Genomic DNA, 19,718 nt, shown 5'->3' with positions numbered 1-19,718 from the left:
TTTTACAGTTCCAAACGGAAAGTATACTGTCACATAACACGGAAAAAGTGTATTTTCACCTGGAAAAAAGTGTATCTTTAACTGGGACATCCGGGAATTTTTTTTCTTGTTGGCGTGTACACCCTGGATGGTATGAGTTTGCAATACAGCTGATGTCTGAGGACAACAGTGAGAAACTACCATACAGAACCGTTGGGGGCAACTCTTGCACACTGTGTCTACACATACTGTCAATAGACCATGCCACTAGGACTGCCAATATACCAAGAAATGCTATTGTTATGACTGCATCCTACACTTTTCTGTGTAGGCCCAACGAGCCTAACATCCCATGTTACAACCAAGCAAGGCACAGAGTGAATGAGGCAAAGTAGGAAGAATGTGCCGATCAGTCCAATGCCAACATACCCCACCCCATCCTGCTTACACCTCGCTCTTACCTGTGTTGAGAAATGAAAGTGCATAATAAAGGATTTTATTTGGAATTACCGAAATTAGCAAAATATTACTTGAAATTCCAGGCAATAATGCCAACACTGAATGAGTTCTGTTTCATAAATGTCCAATGAACCCAAGGCTAAATTGCAAACTGACACAATCATGAAGATATTGCGTAATTTAAAATTATCCTGTCAAGAGCTACATGAAATGATTTCTAAGAAAAATAAAATTCTTGATAAAGTGGGCTTAGGAGAGAAATTTTAATACTTAGTTACATATTGTTGTTATTCATTTACAAGCCAAACTGAAATGAAAGGTTCTGAACATCTTTTCACTTTCTGCCCCAGAACAATATATAATTACTTTGTTCAGTAAGTAGCTTGTAATTTATTTTGACATAACATTATCTCAGGAAAAAGACAGCAATTAAGAAGACCGAGAACTTAACTGCTATCATAACTGCTAAATTATAAAGGTGTTTACTGTGTTATTGTTGTTGTTGTTGTTGTTTTAGTTGAGGCACATTTATGGTGGGTCTTGCAAACAACTGACTGAAACTGATTATTAATAAATGATTGAAAATACCCAACTGACTATTTGTATTAAAAAGCCAGTAGAGCACTGACAGCTGGTGGGAGACCAGTATTCGAACTAACAGCCGTTGCCTGGAATCCTGTGCTGAAGTGGATATGCTGATGATGAACACTACCGACATATACTGGCTTTTAGAGCAAAAAAAGTCCAGCTGAATGTAAACACAAAATCTTGCTTTTCTGTTTTTTGGATCTGTCAACCCTACACATCAAACAGCAAAATGTACATTATTGTCTCTGCAATGCAGCACTGACTCAAATGCCTTGTGTTTGCTATAAATATCAATTTTTTTGAAGTTTTATTTAACAACCAAAAATTTTAGCACTGCTGCAAATGGCTGGTTCCATTTACTCGGTTATTGGTAAAAAAAAAGCTGTTGTAACCAAGACCAAACAAATACCGAAAAATACCAGTTATACAGAACTAAAATATCAGTACTGGTTTTAACCAGACATTTCTTTCCCCATCCCCAAGCATCAGTACTGCCCACTAGCAGTGCATGCATCCCTAACCACAGTGTAGTGAGTAGAGTGCTACGATGGGTCCACACATCATGTGACCCCTCACGGAAATACTAATGGCTGCAGTATTTAAGATTCTTGAGTGACCACTAGGCTCCAGCATTTGTTCACACTCCAGGCTCAGCACCAGCTGCACCCATCAGCCCATCTGTCGGTAGTGTTCATCATCAGCATATCCACTTCAGCACAGGATTCCAGGCAACTGCTGTTAGTTCGAATACTGGCCTCCCACCAGCTGTCAGTGCTCTACTGGCTTCCCACCAGCCAGGCACCTGACTGGATACTGCCCTGGACAGTATCACTTGGCCGAGCCCCAGCATTCTTGTATCCCGGCAGCCAGTGTTGGTTCAAGCACTGGTCTCCCCTCAGCTGCTGCACTTTCTTAACATCCCACTGGCCAGCCCGCACCTTGACTGAGCTGGACACTGTCTAGGATATTGACCAGATGCTGACCAAGGACCTCGAGCTGGATTACCACTGAGACACTATCATATTACGAGAAGTTGCTATTATTTTTTATTTCACTTCGAACTGTGAACTGTTCATTTATGTATTTACCAATAAATGTATTTCTTTCACGTTCCTTGCGAGCCGAATTTGTTATGTTCTATCTTCTTCATCAAGTAAGGACAAAAGACATCAAATCAAGGACACACACAAGTTGGCCTCTCCCTCACCTGGAGGCTGAATTATCTGCCGAGCCTCTTCAATCTTTTGCAGACACCCTATTTCCTCACTAAGAATGTAACATACTGGTTCTTAGTCACAAACAGTTTTTTCTAGTTTTAAAAGTTTATGTCAACAGTACTTGAAATTTCAGCCCCATAAGTAAATAGCTGCCAAACACTATCACCTTGTTTATTTAACTGAATTAGCATATGTAATTACCTTAATGTACAAGAGATATGGCATACTGATTGGTTTCTGGTTTTGTTGGTCTGGTCTGTGGGTAGCTAGTCAAGTTGAGAAAACTTCAAGAGTCCTCAAAACATTTGAGTTAATTAACATACAACTTCAAACTAACTGTTGCCAGTACATACAAATATGAACACTGAATTAGGATGTTCACCTTCTATGATGATTACACAAATGGTATTGCCTGGAAACAATAGAACTAATGTCTAAAGAGATATTGGATTGTAATCACAGAACAGAGTGTTTGAGCATATGCCAAGTCACAGCTTACTTGGCATTTTATCCTACCAGTTACATAACTGTCAATGGAAAGAGTAAAGGTAACCCCACATAACAGCTTAACTAGATAGCCAGTGGTTAGCTTTACTCCTTCCATTAACAGATTTTGTCTGTTAGAACCAAATGGTCAGTTTTGTTACTTTATCACATTTTTTTCCAACTCAGTCAAAACTATTTTACCACAAAATTTTTTAACATACAGACATTTTTCTGCAAACCTTTTACAGAAGTTGGTCTAAGATTTTAGCATGAGTACTTTGTTTTATTTTTATAGGCAGTAAACGTCATGTTCTCATTCTTTTATAGCCTTGTAATACATAAATGAGCCACTACACCAATAAATTACCAGCAGCAACTAGTGACATGCCTCTAAAGACAGAAGATTGTTCTCCCACATTTTGTGTGTGTGTGTGTGTGTGTGTGTGTGTGTGTGTGTTTACGGTGTTATAAGACAGAAGCTATGTACTGAAGCAGCTACAGTGTCCTTGACATCTGAAACATTTCTGCATTCAAACTGGGCATATTACTCACCTCTTTCATGAATTGGTCAATGTCTTGGCCAGCCATAGCCAACATTTTTTGTTGCAAAGATGTTGGTTTTGGAGCCCCTGAAGTTTGACTGTCATCATTTTTCTCCTTGGAATTGTTCTCTCCAGATTTGTCAACTGCTGCATCATCTGTTGCACCTTCTGCATTCTCATCATCATCATCATCATCGTCATCAGCAAATCTGATCACACGTGATCGCTTATCAGATGCTTCAGCAGCTACACGGTCTGCTACTACTCCATCACCTACAAAATATTCAAACATCAAACACTGTGTTCTTGAAGTTACCACACTACGAAATCTATGACGTTTGTATGGTCATAAAAAATTATAACAGTGATCAACATTTCAAGGCAGCCCTTTCATATCTGTCTTATTCCAAATATAATGACATTTCATTAATTATCATCACTTGCTTCTTTCCACTCAAAGAGGTGGTTAAAAGGCTAGCTGTTTAAAATAGCTACCTTACCTCCTGACAGTACAGTGATATTATAAGGAAAAGGTAAACAGGACACAATTAGGGACGTAAAATGTGTGGTTCACGCAAAATGGGACAATCAGCTGCACAGTTTGTGCCAATTCTTATGTGATATGTTCCATAGATTTTTGAGTCTTTCTTTTGGTGATATAATGACCTCTCCGTAAGATTTTCCATGTGTGTATATTTCATACGACTATACAGTGAAGCCCATATGTATGAACACCTGCCAAACATCCTAAGAGGACCTGAAGATTGCTAAACACAAAAAGCACCAACTTCAGAAGCAAATATGGCTAATGAGTTTATATCTTTTCTGCTCATTCTAAACACATACATTTACTCTGGAACACCTAATATTCCACTCGACAATAACATATGTAGTAACTGTCTTGTGTTAATTCCCCTTCCCTATACACAGAGTAGCTGTTTTGCAGGGGACAATCCAAACAGCACAGGCACTGAAGCAGCTGTTTAAGCCATTAGCATTGTTTTGTGCAGCATGTACAGCAGCTGGAAGACTTATGTTTGCAGTTGGTTACATTTTGGCAGTGAGCATTTATAGGCATAGATGGATGGTTAATTACCATACACAAATAGGATGTTGCACAGTAATTGCAGAATTATATAAAGCCAGGCATGTTACAGAGGGAGACTGAGGCTCAAATAAGACAAGCAGATTCAGGTGTATGTAGGTTGTAGTCATTATGCAGATATAAAGAAGGCTTGCATGGGACGCAAGTATGGAAAGCTGCATCAAACCAATCTTTGGACTGAAGATGACGATAACAACAACAACTAGTGGAATAAAATGCAATGTGGGCAATTCACACCCTTAAATAAATGTGTATGCTATAAAACACGGTTAAAATCACATGGTTGAATGAGCTACCCACATATTCATTAAACAGTACCCAAAGAGCAAGTAGGTGGAGGCAAGAGAGGGGTTTCACTAGTTACATGAGTAGTATCTAAGAGTAACATGTTCATTTGTACTAAAATTAAGCCAGTAGACTGTAAACGGCCAGCATGTTGTCATATTGACAAATAAATAAATGTGCATACACCCTGAAAACTGACTCAAACCATGATAAATAGTAGTACAAATAAGTGGAGCATGAAACTAAATAAATAATCAGAAGATGAAGCAGACAATGTGAGGCCCAAGGTTTTGTGGGTGCTCACCAACACCAGTCAGTCATCAGCAGTCACCTGAGATGGCAACAAGTCACACTGCCACAAATTCATAAGTATAAATGACTGTTGAGAGGCCAGAGAAACGTATGGTTCCTGAAGAGGGGCAGCAGCCTTTTCAGTAGTTGCAGGGGCAACAGTCTGGATGATTGACTGATCTGGCCTTGTAACATTAACCAAAACGGCCTTGCTGTGCTGGTACTGCGAACGGCTGAAAGCAAGGGGAAACTACAGCAGTAATTTTTCCCGAGGGCATGCAGCTTTACTGTATGGATAAATGATGATGGCGTCCTCTTGGGTAAAATATTCCGGAGGTAAAATAGTCCCCCATTCGGATCTCCGGGCAGGGACTACTCAGGAGGATGTCGTTATCATGAGAAAGAAAACTGGCGTTCTACGGATCGGAGCATGGAATGTCAGATCCCTTAATCGGGCAGGTAGATTAGAAAATTTAAAAAGGGAAATGGATAGGTTAAAGTTAGATATAGTGGGAATTAGCGAAGTTCGGTGGCAGGAGGAACAAGACTTTTGGTCAGGTGAATACAGTATTATAAATACAAAATCAAATAGGGGTAATGCAGGAGTAGGTTTAATAATGAATAAAAAAATAGGAGTTCGGGTAAGCTACTACAATCAACATAGTGAACGCATTATTGTGGCCAAGATAAGACACGAAGCCCACGCCTACGACAGTAGTACAAGTCTATATGCCAACTAGCTCTGCAGATGACGAATAAATTGAAGAAATGTGTGATGAGATAAAAGAAATTATTCAGATAGTGAAGGGAGACCAAAATTTAATAGTCATGGGTGACTGGAATTCGATAGTAGGAAAAGGAAGAGAAGGAAACGTAGTAGGTGAATATGGATTGGGGGGAAGAAATGAAAGAGGAAGCCGTCTGGTAGAATTCTGCACAGAGCACAACTTAATCATAGCTAACACTTGGTTCAAGAATCATAAAAGGAGGATGTATACATGGAAGAAGCCTGGAGATACTGACAGGTTTCAGATAGATTATATAATGGTAAGACAGAGATTTAGGAACCAGGTTTTAAATTATGAGACATTTCCAGGGGCAGATGTGGACTATTGGTTATGAGCTGTAGATTAAAACTGAAGAAACTGCATAAAGGTGGGAATTTAAGGAGATGGGACCTGGATAAACTGACTAAACCAGAGGTTGTACAGAGTTTCAGGAAGAGCATAAGGGAACAATTGACAAGAATGGGGGAAAGAAATACAGTAGAAGAAGAATGGGTAGCTTTGAGGGATGAAGTAGTGAAGGCAGCAGAGGATCAAGTAGGTAAAAAGACGAGGGTTAGTAGAAATCCTTGGGTGACAGATGAAATACTGAATTTAATTGATGAAAGGAGCAAATATAAAAATGTAGTAAATGAAGCAGGCAAAAAGGAATACAAACGTCTCAAAAATGAGATCGACAGGAAGTGCAAAATGGCTAAGCAGGGATGGCTAGAGGACAAATGTAAGGATGTAGAGGCTTATCTCACTAGGGGTAAGGTAGATACTGCCTACAGGAAAATTAAAGAGACCTTTGGAGAAAGGAGAACCACTTGCATGAATATCAAGAGCTTTTATGGAAACCCAATTCTAAGCAAAGAAGGGAAAGCAGAAAGGTGGATGGAGTATATAGAGGGTCTATACAAGGGCGATATACTTGAGGACTACATTATGGAAATGGAAGAGGATGTAGATGAAGATGAAATGGGAGATATGATACTGCGTGAAGAATTTGATAGAGCACTGAAAGACCTAAGTCGAAACAAGGCCCAGGAGTAGACAACATTCCATTAGAACTACTGACAGCCTTGGGAGAGCCAGTCCTGACAAAACTCTACCATCTGGTGAGCAAAATGCATGAGACAGGCGAAATACCCTCAGACTTCAAGAAGAATATAATAATTCCAATCCCAAAGAAAGCCGGCATTGACAGATGTGAAAATTACCGAAATATCAGTTTAATAAGTCATGGCTGCAAAATACTAACGCGATTTCTTTACAGACGAATGGAAAAACTGGTAGAAGCCGACCTCGGGGAAGATCAGTTTGGATTCCGTAGAAATATGGGAACACGTGAGGCAATACTGACCCTACAACTTATCTTAGAAGCTAGATTAAGAAAAGACAAACCTATGTTTCTAGCATTTGTAGACATGGAGAAAGCTTTGACAATGTTGACTGGAATACTCTCTTTCAAATTCTGAAGGTGGCAGGGGTAAAAAGGGAGTGAGACAGGTTTGTAGCCTCTCCCTGATGTTATTCAATCTGTATATTGAGCAAGCAGTAAAGGAAATAAAAGAAAAAATTTGGAGTAGGTATTAAAATTCATGGAGAAGAAATAAGAACTTTAAGGTTTGCCGATGATATTGTAATTCTGTCAGAGACAGCAAAGGACTTGGAAGAGCAGTTGAACGGAATGGATAGTGTCTTGAAGGAAGGATATAAGATGAACATCAATAAAAGCAAAACGAGGATAATGGAATGTAGTCAAATTAAGTCAGGTGATGCTGAGGGAATTAGATTAGAAAATGAGACACTTGAAGTAGTAAAGGAGTTTTGCTATTTGGGGAGCAAAATAACTGATGATGGTCGAAGTAGAGAGGATATAAAATGTAGACTGGCAATGGCAAGGAAAGAGTTTCTGAAGAAGAGAAATTTGTTAACATCAAGTATAGATTTAAGTGTCAGGAAGTCGTTTCTGAAAGTATTTGTATGGAGTGTAGCCATATATGGAAGTGAGACGTGGACGATAAATAGTTTGGACAAGCAGAGAATAGAAGCTTTTGAAATGTGGTGCTACAGAAGAATGCTGAAGATTAAATGGGTAGATCGCATAACTAATGGGGAGGTATTGAACAAAATTGGGGAGAAGAGAAATTTGTGGCACAACTTGACTAGAAGAAGGGATCAATTGGTAGGACATATTCTGAGGCATCAAGGGATCACCAATTTAGTATTGGAGGGCAGTGTGGAGGGTAAAAATAGTAGAGGGAGACCAAGAGATGAATACACTAAACAGATTGAGAAGGATGTAGGCTGCAGTATGTATTGGGAGATGAAGAAGCTTGCACAGGATAGAGTAGCATGGAGAGCTGCATCAAACCAGTCTCAGGACTGAAGACCACAACAACAACAACGACTATAACCAGCTAAACACCTAAGCAAAATTTAAATTAGGTTTTGTTGTTGCCATTTTACCAATCATGACAAAGTCACATAAAGAACAGTTCTTGTGAAGTTGACAATGACTGGCTGACTTACGTTGTAATAGGGTGTTGTGCAGCAATTATATTTCAAGCCCTTGAGAATGATTTGCACACTGATTATTACAAATCTGATGACAGGTGGAAATGAATAAATAGTAGCAATAGGTCCAACAGCAGGAGGAGGTTAGAGATTTTGAAGAAATTTTAATTCTAGTTCATTTGGATGGCAGTCACTGGTACCTGTCTGCAGTCAACATGAAGCTGTAGAAAAGGAATGGGAGTTTGGGACTGATGATGTTAGTTTGATTCATAGGTATAAAAAGGTTTATGACACTGTTAAAATGGAAGAGAGATGGGAAGATATGAAGAGCCTGGAACTGCCAAAAGGACTGGCAACTCAAAATCACAAACATGTATAACAAATTCCCAAATTGTGTTATAATAGAGGGCAAAAAATTGCATTGCTTTACAACAGTTAGAGGGGTTCAACAAGGAGCGTGTTCTCACAATGCTCTTCAATATGGTCATGGACAACATGATAAGTTCACCAACGGTCAATAGCAGATGATATGAAAATCATAGCATATGCAAATGAAGTGATGAGAAGGGAAAACAATGATTAGAACTTTCAACAACAACTAAACAAATGGCCAAGGGTAATTGAAGAAGCTGACATGAAAATAAATTTAACAAAAACTGGGGCAATGAAAATCAGGACAAAAAATGAAAAAAAAAGAAGGATGTAAGTTGTAATACAAAAATTGTTAAAGAACTAGAGGAAGTACACAAACCAAGAAAGGAAGGATTACATTTTGGAGAGGATACAATACAGCTCAAAAATTTATAATGTTTATCAGACATAAGAACTGGAGAAAACCTGACAAAGAAAGATCGAAGCAGAATGCAAGTGAGAGAGATGTGCTTTGTATCCTGAGTAAGATGAGAAGGGACACAATAATGAATGAAACAATGCAAAATATGCTTCAATCAATGCCCTAGAAGAAAGTATGGAGAGAAATAGCCTGAAATGGTTTGGCCAGAATGGGACACGATAGACTTTCAAGAAGCACTCTGGAATGGACAGGATCTAAAAGAAAACCAATTAGAACACCACAATCGAGATGGAGAGACCAGATTAAGGATAATGTGAACTGAAGAGAACTACAATGGGAGGAAATGTAGAATGATAGATTACGAGAAAAACAGAAGGTTCGAAGGGGCTCTGTGAATGACCCGCATAAGAAGAAGCGTTTCAGAAGAAGAAGGACAGACTGAAGTGGATACCAGGTCCCTGAGCAGACAACATTCCCTCAGAATTATTGAGATGCTTAGGACAGCCAGCCATGGCAAAACTACTGCACTTGTTGTTGTGCAAGATGTATGAGGCAGACTTCAAGAACACTGTAAGAATATCAAGAAGGCAGGGTGCTGACACGTGAATACTATAGAACCAACAGTTTAATATGTCACAGTTGCAAACTTTTAACACAAATTACTTCCAGAGGAATGGAATAACTAGTAGAAGCTGACCTTGGGGATGATCAGTTTGGATTCCGGAGAAACGTAGGAATACACGAGATAATACTGACCCCGCACCTAATCTTAGAAGACAGGTTGAAGAAAGGTACACCATTTGTAAATTTAGAAAACACTTTTGACAAAACTGACTGTACTGTTCTTTCAAATTTTGAAGGTATCAGGGATAAAATACATGAGTGAAAGGTTATTTACAACTTGTACAGAAATCAGACTGCAGTTTTAAGTGGCAAAGTATATGAAAGGGAAGCACTGAGAGTGGAGTGAGACAGGGTTATAGTAGCCTATCCCACATGTTATTTAATCTGTACATTGAGCAAGATGTAAAGGAAATTGAGGAGACATTTGGAAAGGGAATTAAAGTCGAGGGAGAAGAAATCGAGTTCGAGTTTCACCAATAACACTGTAATTCTGTCAGAGATGGCAAAGTACTTGGAAGAGTAGTTGTAGAGAATGAAAAGTGTCTTGAAAATATATTGTATGACGAACACGAACAAAAATAAAACAAGGGTAATGGGATGTAGTCCATCAGCATCAGGTGATGCTGATGGAATGAGATTACGAAATAAGACACTAAATGTAATAGCTGAATTTTACCATTTGGGAGCAAAATAACTGTTGATGGCTGAAGTAGAGTGGATGTAAACTGCAGACTTGTAACACAAAGAAAAGCACTCTTGAAAAAGAGGAATTTGTTAACATCTAATATAAATACTGAAGTTAAGATGCACTTACTGAAGATATTAGAATTGAGACTGGCATTGTACAGAAGTGAAACTTGGACAATAAGTGGTTCAAACAAAAAGATAATGAACACTTATGAAATGTGGTGCTACAGAATGATGCTGAAGATTAAATGGGTAGATTGAACAAATAATGAGGATGTACTGTATCTGACTGTATTTTTTGTCCAATGTGAGAATTTTTTTACTAAATGAGAAAGCTTGAATAAAGCTACTCTCAGCACTAGGTGATTGCTGCATCACTGTTCTCTCTCTCTGTAATTGAAATTTCAAAGTGATCCATCGGACAACTTGGTAACTGCCAATAACAGATGACAATAGGCTGTATTTCATGTGTCAACTATGTTTAAAGTGAAATTAGACTCTAATTTGGGTCTTTTAGCAAAAAAATTACAAGTGCTGAAAGAAGAAATAGTAAATCACAATTTGTAATGAATTATTTGATCACATTGCTTGTGACTAAGGCAGACTCCGATTTCAGGTCCTTCTGTCCATTTTCTCTATTGATACATTAATTTGGAAAGTTACAAGAACAAACTGTATCTACACGTGTTATTATATTCACCTGCTGCTCAAGCAGATAAATTCTATTATTCCTATCAGCATAGATATATTGTATAAGTTTCCTTGCTCGGCTCGGAACATTTACTGCTATGTACCACATAGAGCATAGCTTTTAGAGATCACTGGTTTTCAATTTAGGGATTGCTGATGAATATATAATAGGGGTACTAAATACAATAGATATGTCAATGGGAATCACAATTTTAGAAAGTATATCATGAATGAACATCTAAAACTTCCACTGGAGAAGGATGCCCATTACAGTTCCATTTATCGAATCTCCAAAAATCGAATTTCGGAATGCTATGGCGAATCTGCCTACGGTTTTATCAGCAATGAAGTGACAACATAGTTTACTTACCATCTTGCTCCATCGGTTCTTCATCTCCGCTGTCATCACTGAGCTCTGGAGGAGGCCCGGGTGGCACTCCTGGGTTCTTCTTTGTTTTTGGAGGGCCAGTGCCAGCATAGGCTGAAGTCTTTTTAAGTATTCCAGGCGGAGGGGGCAGTGTGAGGCCTGGGGGCAGGGGAACTCCTGCCAGAGCTGCTGCCCCTGATAGGTGGTGGGGTGGGATGAGGCCCACCAGTGGGTCTGCTGTGGGAAGCGGTATCTGGGAAGGAATGCCTGCAAACAGCATCGAGTCCGGGTGGACTGACGAGGGAAGCTGCAGTGTCGGGAGAGGAATGTCATCGACTTGGACCTGCTGAGCGTGCCGCACCGACTCGGCATATGCGACGAGGGCCGCTCGGCGTTTTTCGTACTCTACTTCCATCCGCTTCAGCTCTGCCCATTTTTCTGGATCTTCTTTATCCTACCACACAAATTGAAATGTTCAATACTGTCCACAAGAATGTAATTTTTGCAACTGAATCAGGGCAATAACAAGATGTTACACAAACTTAAAATTTCTGTTCAACATTTATTACCTGGACTTTACCATAACAATTATGCCTCATTTACTTCTACACAAATCTACCCGCACAGAATACTGGCAGCTATAAACACAATAAAATCAGGCAACTGAGAACCACATTCTGTCACAATTAGTAAGATTCTTGGAAGGACCAACAATGGCTAAACTGTTCCTCCTGGTAGACACGAGACAGGCAAATATCCTCAAACATCAAGGAGAATTTATATTATTTATTTATCAGTTTCTGTGGGAACATCCGAGCTAAAGATATTTGCTCATGGAATGAGTCAGTGCACAGTTTACAGAATGCTGATTAGAAAATTTATAAACAAATACTTAAAGAATTAATGAAACACAAAAAACTGAGTGTATACAAATTAATAACACATTACAGAGAACAGTTCTCAACTACTGCAAGGAACTCCTAGATAGGACAGGAGGGATGTCACAAGGAAACTTTCAACTTCGGTTTGAATACTTTGGGTTTATCACTCAATTTTTTTGTTTTTCCATACAGTGTTCAATGAATGATTGTTACAGTTTTTTCTGACTGAGTTAATGTATTCCACAACAAATTCCATGATGGAATATATGTACACGGACAACAGAGTTAGAATTCAGAGACACCTGAATAACAATTGCGTGCATAAAGAATATTATTCTTAGTGAGTTTCCCAAAATACAACACCATATGAGGAAACAAGCCCTCATGTTTCTGTGTCAGTGACAAGCCGAGACAGATGCTTGCTGATGTGAGTTTATCAAACTCTCAGTTTAATAAGACATGATTGTAAAATACTAATACAACTTATCTATAGATTGACAAAGGACTGGAATAAGTCGACTGGGTAGAAGATGAGTTTGGCTTCTGGAAGAATGCAAGAAAATGTGACGTAATACCTACCCAAAGACATAGTGTAGGTGGTAAATTAAAGTAAGTCAAACCAAAATTTAAAATGTTTGTAGATTTAGAAAAAAAACTTTTGATAATTTTCTTTGAAACTCTGAAGGTGGCATGAATAAAATGTTAGAAGTAAAATGTCATCTACAACCTGTACAGAAACAAAACTGATTTGAAGGATGTGAAAGGGAAGCAGTAGTTGTCAAGGTAGTGAGACATACTATACAACCCATACATTGAGCAAGAAATAAAGGAAACTAAGGAAAAATATAGAAGGTAATTAACATTTAGGGAGAAGAAATAAAAAAATTAAGATTTGCTGATGACAATGTAAATGCTTGTTGATGATTGCACAGCAGCACTCCACCACTGGACAGTCAGTCTTTGTAGAGGGCTTGGGGAATTTATAGTAGGTAGGTTAGCAATTTGGTGGATCACCCAGTCATTCATGGATGCTTCCAGAACATTCAAGTACAGTCATTTGTCTGTAGAATTTTCATTTAGAGTTACTGAGTATCCACTTGGTTACTAACTTATGGGTATTGCGTAATTTGATTGGTGAACCCAGATCACAATGTGGTTATTTAAGTACAAATAGTTTCTCATTTCTCACAAAGATTTGTGTGGTTGGACCAGAGAGCAAATTGGGGTATTAATGGAGAAGAACCATCCTGTAACAATTTGGAAGTGAGTGCTCTGTCCCATGTTCAAAAGACATAACTCTTCTCTTTGTATCAGGCTCTCAAAAGCTGTACCCAGGGAGTATGTGGTGACAGAATCCCACTGTCTGCATTAAAATCTCTCAGGTGAACTATGGCATGTGCTTGTTCAGATATTCATTGGGAATAGGTATACAAAAGATAATTATGGTCACACCATGCACGCACATGTATTATTGCAGCAAATGACTTGCTTGCAAGTTGGTGCTGAGGGGAGATGCAAGGAGTGGTATTCATCACTGACAAATACAGCAACATCAACTTTAGGCCTCTTACCAGGCCATTACTATTCCACTGGGGCATGGCAACCATTTATTGGTAAAGTATTACATTCATCAATGTTGAGATTAACAAAAGTTTTAACCCTAGAACAGATAGGAGAAAAAGTTCCAAAGTTAGCAAAACATAAATTTTAAACAACAATTCCAAAAAAGTTCTTTTATTGTTTATTAGTATTTAAATTTATCATACATTTCTTTTAAAATAGAATTCCTCCAAAAATCTTCAAATTAAGTTATTCAGCATTTAAAAACATTCTTGAACATTTAGAATCATTTTTTGGAATTTGAAAAGTATTATTAAAAGTTATGAATTTAGGACTGTTACATCCCGCCAGCAGAAATTGTAATGGAGGCAGATGAGCTGGTGTGGGTAGAGCACTGGAAGTGTGAAAACATGCTATAGAGGGAGTACACAAAGCGTGGTATCAGCAGACAGTGTAGTGCAGTGGCATTGTCATGCCTGTGGAGATACTAAAGTAGGCACAAAGGATTTTCTTACGCATGTTATGGCCTTATAGCTTTCCTCTATTCCTAGTGTTAAGTTTTGGATACTATAGATCCTGCTGGTAGGAACAGTTTTAGCTACAGAAGGAACGGCAGGAGCAGATGCAGATGCTGCTAAACCACAATGAGGACTTGCTTTGTGCCCTTGCCCAGCCAGTAGTGAGCCAGACGCCCGCTCTTCAGTTTTCTTACCCAACCCCAGCCACTGTTTACCAGTTTTGATGAGCCTACGGTAACATGGGAAATTACCTCCAGCAGTTCTTGCACTGCCAGGTAAGGCGTATCATCGATCTGGTTGATAAGGCCACCTTGTTGTTGTAAAGCAGTATGGGTTTATATGAAGTTGTCCAAAATTTGAAGCCTTCTACTGAGCCCGAGAAACTTCCCTTTGATGAGCCTTTCTGGTTGCTGACATGGTATTATGAACATCAGATCCATGTGGTGGTGATGTGGGTGCAATTGAACCAGCACCACAAGGGGCCAGGGCAGTCCTGTGTGGCCTGCATGGTCGATTTGCAGGGTCTCCTGTGCTAGTGTCATTTTCAGTGTCCACAACGTGCTGCCTCTTCTGCAGACTCACCAATTCGGGACAGTATTGTCTGGTTAGTATCTGATCCCAAGGTTCAGACTACGGCATTGACTTGTCCAACCCTTCTTTAGCTGTCATAGCCCAGATTCCAGAATTGTATGAGATAACAGTAGCTGCAAGGTATGTCCTTTCTGATAATTAGCAGGTGGCTCAACTAGGTGTGCACAGTAAACAGCCCTCAGTTCCCCATGGGGTACCCCAGGCAGTCTCGCCTCCTGTCATATCACTGTGTGTATACGATTAAGGTGCAGTGGTACTGGACTTCTTTGCCCGGGTCATGCTAGGCAGGTCCACATCAGCTGCAGTGTCATAACTCCTATCCAAGACATTTTTTCGGTCCTTGCTGTCATTCTCCTTCTGCTCATTGGGTGAGCCAATGGTCCGCACATGGAGACCATGTGTGGAGTTTGGTGAGCTGTGAGTCAATCACCAGAAACTTGTGTGTTTTTGCTGCACTCTGGGGCCATTTCCAATGCCTTGGCGTGTTTTGATGATGATGGTTGCGGATGAGCAGCTGGTCAAATTTCAAGTAGACATGTTGAGTGACAGTCAGCCTCATTATTTTGCATATGTATAGCTCTTGGGATGCCTGGAGTTGCAATGACCACTATGGCAGCTAGTATTTTGTAGTAAACAATGTGTTCCTTTGTGGGGGCAATTCTCTGCACATTATAAGGATGTGGAACAGCAACTTAACATTTTTAGTGATCAGTTCATGCAAAAAATATTTTTGTGCTAGATGCTTTTTCTCTTTTTGGCTTCCAGATTGTTGTCAAATTGCATTTAGTTTGCCAATTCCTTTCTTTTCTTGATTTGGACACACTACTGCGGCCGTACAGGTCATTGTTTGAGAACACCTTGGGCACAACAGAAGGTTTTGAGGCACATGTTTCTCTTAAGCTATTAGTAGTACTTAAATTTTGTCACCCCCACCCCATTCCCTTCTTCAAGTGCAACAAGGTAAATGCTGAGTTGCAGCATTGGCTGCATCAAGGCGTTGTTTCTCCTATTTTGTCAAGGCGTTGTTTCTCCTATTTTGTCAAGATCATAAGGAAGAATGAAGGAAGGAAGACTAGGTTTAAGATCCAACTGACATTGAGGTCATTAGAACAGAGCACAAACTCAGATTGTGTCAAGGATGGGAAAGGAAGTCAGCCATGCACTTTCAAAGGAACCATCCCAGCATTTGCCTGGAGCAATTTAGGAAAATCACAGAAAACTTAAATCCAGATGGCTGGACGTGGGTTTGAACCGTTGTCCTCCTGAATGCGAGTCCAGCGTGCTAACCATGCGAAACTCAGATAGTCAAGTCAGTGAGCCATGTCTTTGGTGGTGAATCCGAAGCCAGATGGCACTGTGTGCCTTTGTGGTGATTTTAAACAGGGGGCGAATGCGCATTGTGGTGCAGGTTCTTATCCAATTCTGCAGCAGGCAGAGTTGTTGGCAAAGTTGCCCAGGGGGGGCCCCATTATCGTTCACATATCGATATGAGCGATGCGTATCTGCAGTTGAACGCAGTTTCACAGGCTTTCTTGGTCCTCAGCACCCAAATTGGGCTTTACCAACTTAATCGCTTGCCTTTTGGAATCTCGTCTATGCTGGGAATTTATCAATGGTATCTGGAGCAGCTGATTCAAGAAATTCCCTGTTGCATCAATTACCTGGTTGGCATCTGGGTAATGGGCTCTATTGGGAGGAGCATTTACAAAACATTAATCAATTTTGCAACGCCTGCTGGAGGATGGCCTTCATTGCAAGTTGGGAAGGTATATTTTTACCCCCCACAAAGGTATATTTTTACCCCCCACAGGTGCTTTTTTTGGGACATGTGGTTAGCAAAGATGGCCTCGATCCTACAGATGACCACATCAAAACCATCACCTACCAGCTGGCATCCAAGATCCTCACGGAGCTCCAGTCTATTTTGGGTAGGACTTCATACCATGCACCGGGCAGTGCACATTCGCCATCTTCTTAACTGGCTTCGCCAAAAGGGTGTTAAGCATGTATGGTCTGCGGACTGTCATAGAGCTTTTTCAGTCTCTCAAGCAGTGTTTGTGCTCTGCTTTCTGTTTACTCCAAGTAAACCTTTAACTGTGGCATATGAGAGTTATCAGTATGGCTTGGTGGAGTCCTGTCACATTGGGTCTTGTCCTATTGGAACCCAGCTGACACCGAACAACCCACTACTTATCTATCAAAAACACTTCTACTGCACAGCGTAATTATTCACAGGTGGAAAAGGAGATGCTAGCTATTACTTTTGGAGTAAAGAAGTTTCATGTTTCCCTCTATGGGGCAAGGTTCCTCCTCATTGACAACCATAAGCTGCTGGTTCCTTTACCTGGTTCTCGTTTTAAGTTGCCAGATAGGAGAGCACACTGACTGCAGAGGTGGGCTCTCTTTCTCAGTAAATATTGCTATAACATTCATTACCGCTCCACTGCCCAGTGTGCCAATGCTGATGCACTTTTGCAGCTACCAGTGGAGCCTGACCCAGAGTCCGAAGGCAGGAGGCTGGTGTGTTCACATTGGATGGTACCAAACCCTGTCAGATTTCCAGTTAACAGTGTGAATGTCACAACTGTTGGAAAATTGTTTTACCTGTCCAGGTGGGTTAGCTGTGGGGCACCTCTTTGGGGGCAGATTCCGCATGGCATATGTTTTTCTCTTATGTGACTGACTCAACACTGTGCAGGGGTCCTCATGCTTACATCAGAGGAGCAATGCTGCTGAGTGGTCGTTCCTCCAGCACGGCATCCTCACACACTCCATTTGCTGTATGTGTCGCACTGGGGTGTGATTTATATGAAGGTGTTGGCACGATGACAAGGCTACTGGCCAGCGGTCAAGCACGACATCGAACATCGTGCAGACCTGCGAGCCTGTGCACACAACCGGGCTGCACTGCCATGTCCGATTTTTTCTTAGCAGGCCCCAGAACACCCCTGGGGCACAGTTCATGTTGATTTCATGGGTCTAATTTAAGGCAGCATTTTCCACACATAGCCAAGCTGTCCCCTATGTCACTGGCTGCCATTCTTCATCCATTATCAGTTATTTCTGCCATAGAGGGATTCCTCAGGACCCTCATGTCTAGTAGGCAGTTTGGGTCAAAGGAGTTTGAAGATTTTTGTATACACAACAGTTTCCAGCATCTGACCACTGCCCTGTTTCATCTGGACACTAACTTGGAGGCGAAACACTTCACGCACACATTCAAGAACCAAATGAAAATGTCCTTCTTCCTGCGATGATGCTTTGTTGAGTTTTCTGACAACATGCCAGGTGACATCAGTCACTGGGTGCAGTCCAGTGGAATGCTTGCGTGGGTGCCAGCTGCGGTGTCCTGCATTTGGTGCACACTGAATCGCATTCCCCAGACAAACGTGGTCCACTGCATTTTCCTTCCAGGACCCATTCCTTAGCCAGGGGTGGCTGGCAGGTGTCACGGTGAGCCATAAAGATCAGCAGTTCTCGGTGGTGGATGTTGGTTGGTGGCAGCTTCTGCGTGCACAATGGTATCCACCATTCGACTACCGCTCTGTTTCACCTGGCCCCTAACTTGGAAGTGGAACACTTCATACACACATTCAAGAACCAAATGAAGAAGTCTCTCATCCTGCGATGATACGTTGTTGAGTTTTCTGAGAATGTGACATCAGCCAATGGCGTTGTTGAGTTTTCTGAGAATGTGACATCAGCCAATGGGTGCAGTCCAGAGGAAAGCTTGTGTGGGTTCCAGCTGCAGGGCTGCTGGATTTAGTGCACACTGTGTCACATCCCCGGACCAATGTGGCCCACTGCATTTTCCTTCCCGGACTCAATTCTTTGGCCTGTAAAGGGAGCGGCTGCCAGGTGTCATGGTGAGCCATGAAGATCAGGCGTTCTCAGCTGGTGGCAGATGACGTGTTATGCAAATTAGTTGCACCTGCATTGTGTTGGGGAACCACCGCTGCAATCTCCCTGTCAGCTGAGCAGCAGAGTTGGTCATGATGCTGTTCCAGGGGTAGACTCACACTTGCAGCAGTTCACCTCCCCACTGCTACCATGTCTGTGTCCCTGGCCATCCTTCTCTCACCTGCACCCTTGGGTCCCAGCGAGGCTAGCACTTGCGCCTGTCGATGTGGAGCCCATGGATCCTGATCTGCCCCCCCCCCCCCCCCTCCATTTGCTAGCAGAGGCGGCCTCGCATCCACTGCTGCCAGCTGACCCATTGCCTCAACCTCTGTGCCCCTCCGACCTCCGAGTGGAGCCCATTTCAGGAACAAAATTACGATCCATATCTGAATCATTAGCATCACTTATACAAAATCCTACAGTTATCTGCCCCTCATGTTTCCCTGAATGGTATCATCCGCCAAGCCAACTTCAAACTGCAACAATATGCCAGACTTCACCTCAAAAAGCTATCCTATCTTCTCCTAAACTACCTGAACAGGGTTTCCCTTTCTGTCCTCCTGCAGCTCCCTAAACAGCCACATCATCGACCAGCACTCCTCTCCTACAAACCGAGCTTGGCAGACTTCCTTAACATCTCACAGCCTTCACTACTGCCTCCCAGATCAGGGATAACCTGTAATCACAAGAACCAGTCAACAGTCCGATGTCCTTAAACTCTCATCTAAAGCACTCTCTCCTCCTGAATTATCGGTATTATCTAAGGGTCTCACTTTCAGCCCTAAACCTGCATTTGATCATGTTGCTTTGGTGAAGGACCTACTTTCCTTCACATGTAATATCCACTGGAAATATCACTTTACAAGCC

At 41.1% G+C, this 19,718-nt stretch overlaps 1 protein-coding gene across 1 annotated transcript in view; it reads right to left on the bottom strand.

Moving 5' to 3' along the window:
• Positions 1-19,718, bottom strand: part of LOC126251892 (WW domain-binding protein 11) — a 102,669-nt gene that overhangs the window by 38,014 nt on the left and 44,937 nt on the right. The window contains exons 4-5 of the mRNA XM_049952603.1: positions 11,404-11,854; positions 3,282-3,544 (exon numbers count right to left, since the gene is read on the bottom strand). Of these exons, the coding sequence (XP_049808560.1) occupies positions 3,282-3,544; positions 11,404-11,854 (714 nt within the window). The remainder of the gene's footprint in view (positions 1-3,281; positions 3,545-11,403; positions 11,855-19,718) is intronic.

Source organism: Schistocerca nitens, chromosome 4 (genome assembly GCF_023898315.1).
Source record: "Schistocerca nitens isolate TAMUIC-IGC-003100 chromosome 4, iqSchNite1.1, whole genome shotgun sequence".
In the NCBI taxonomy this organism is placed as follows: Eukaryota; Metazoa; Arthropoda; class Insecta; order Orthoptera; family Acrididae; genus Schistocerca; species Schistocerca nitens.
This window is presented reverse-complemented; position numbering and strand designations above follow the sequence as displayed.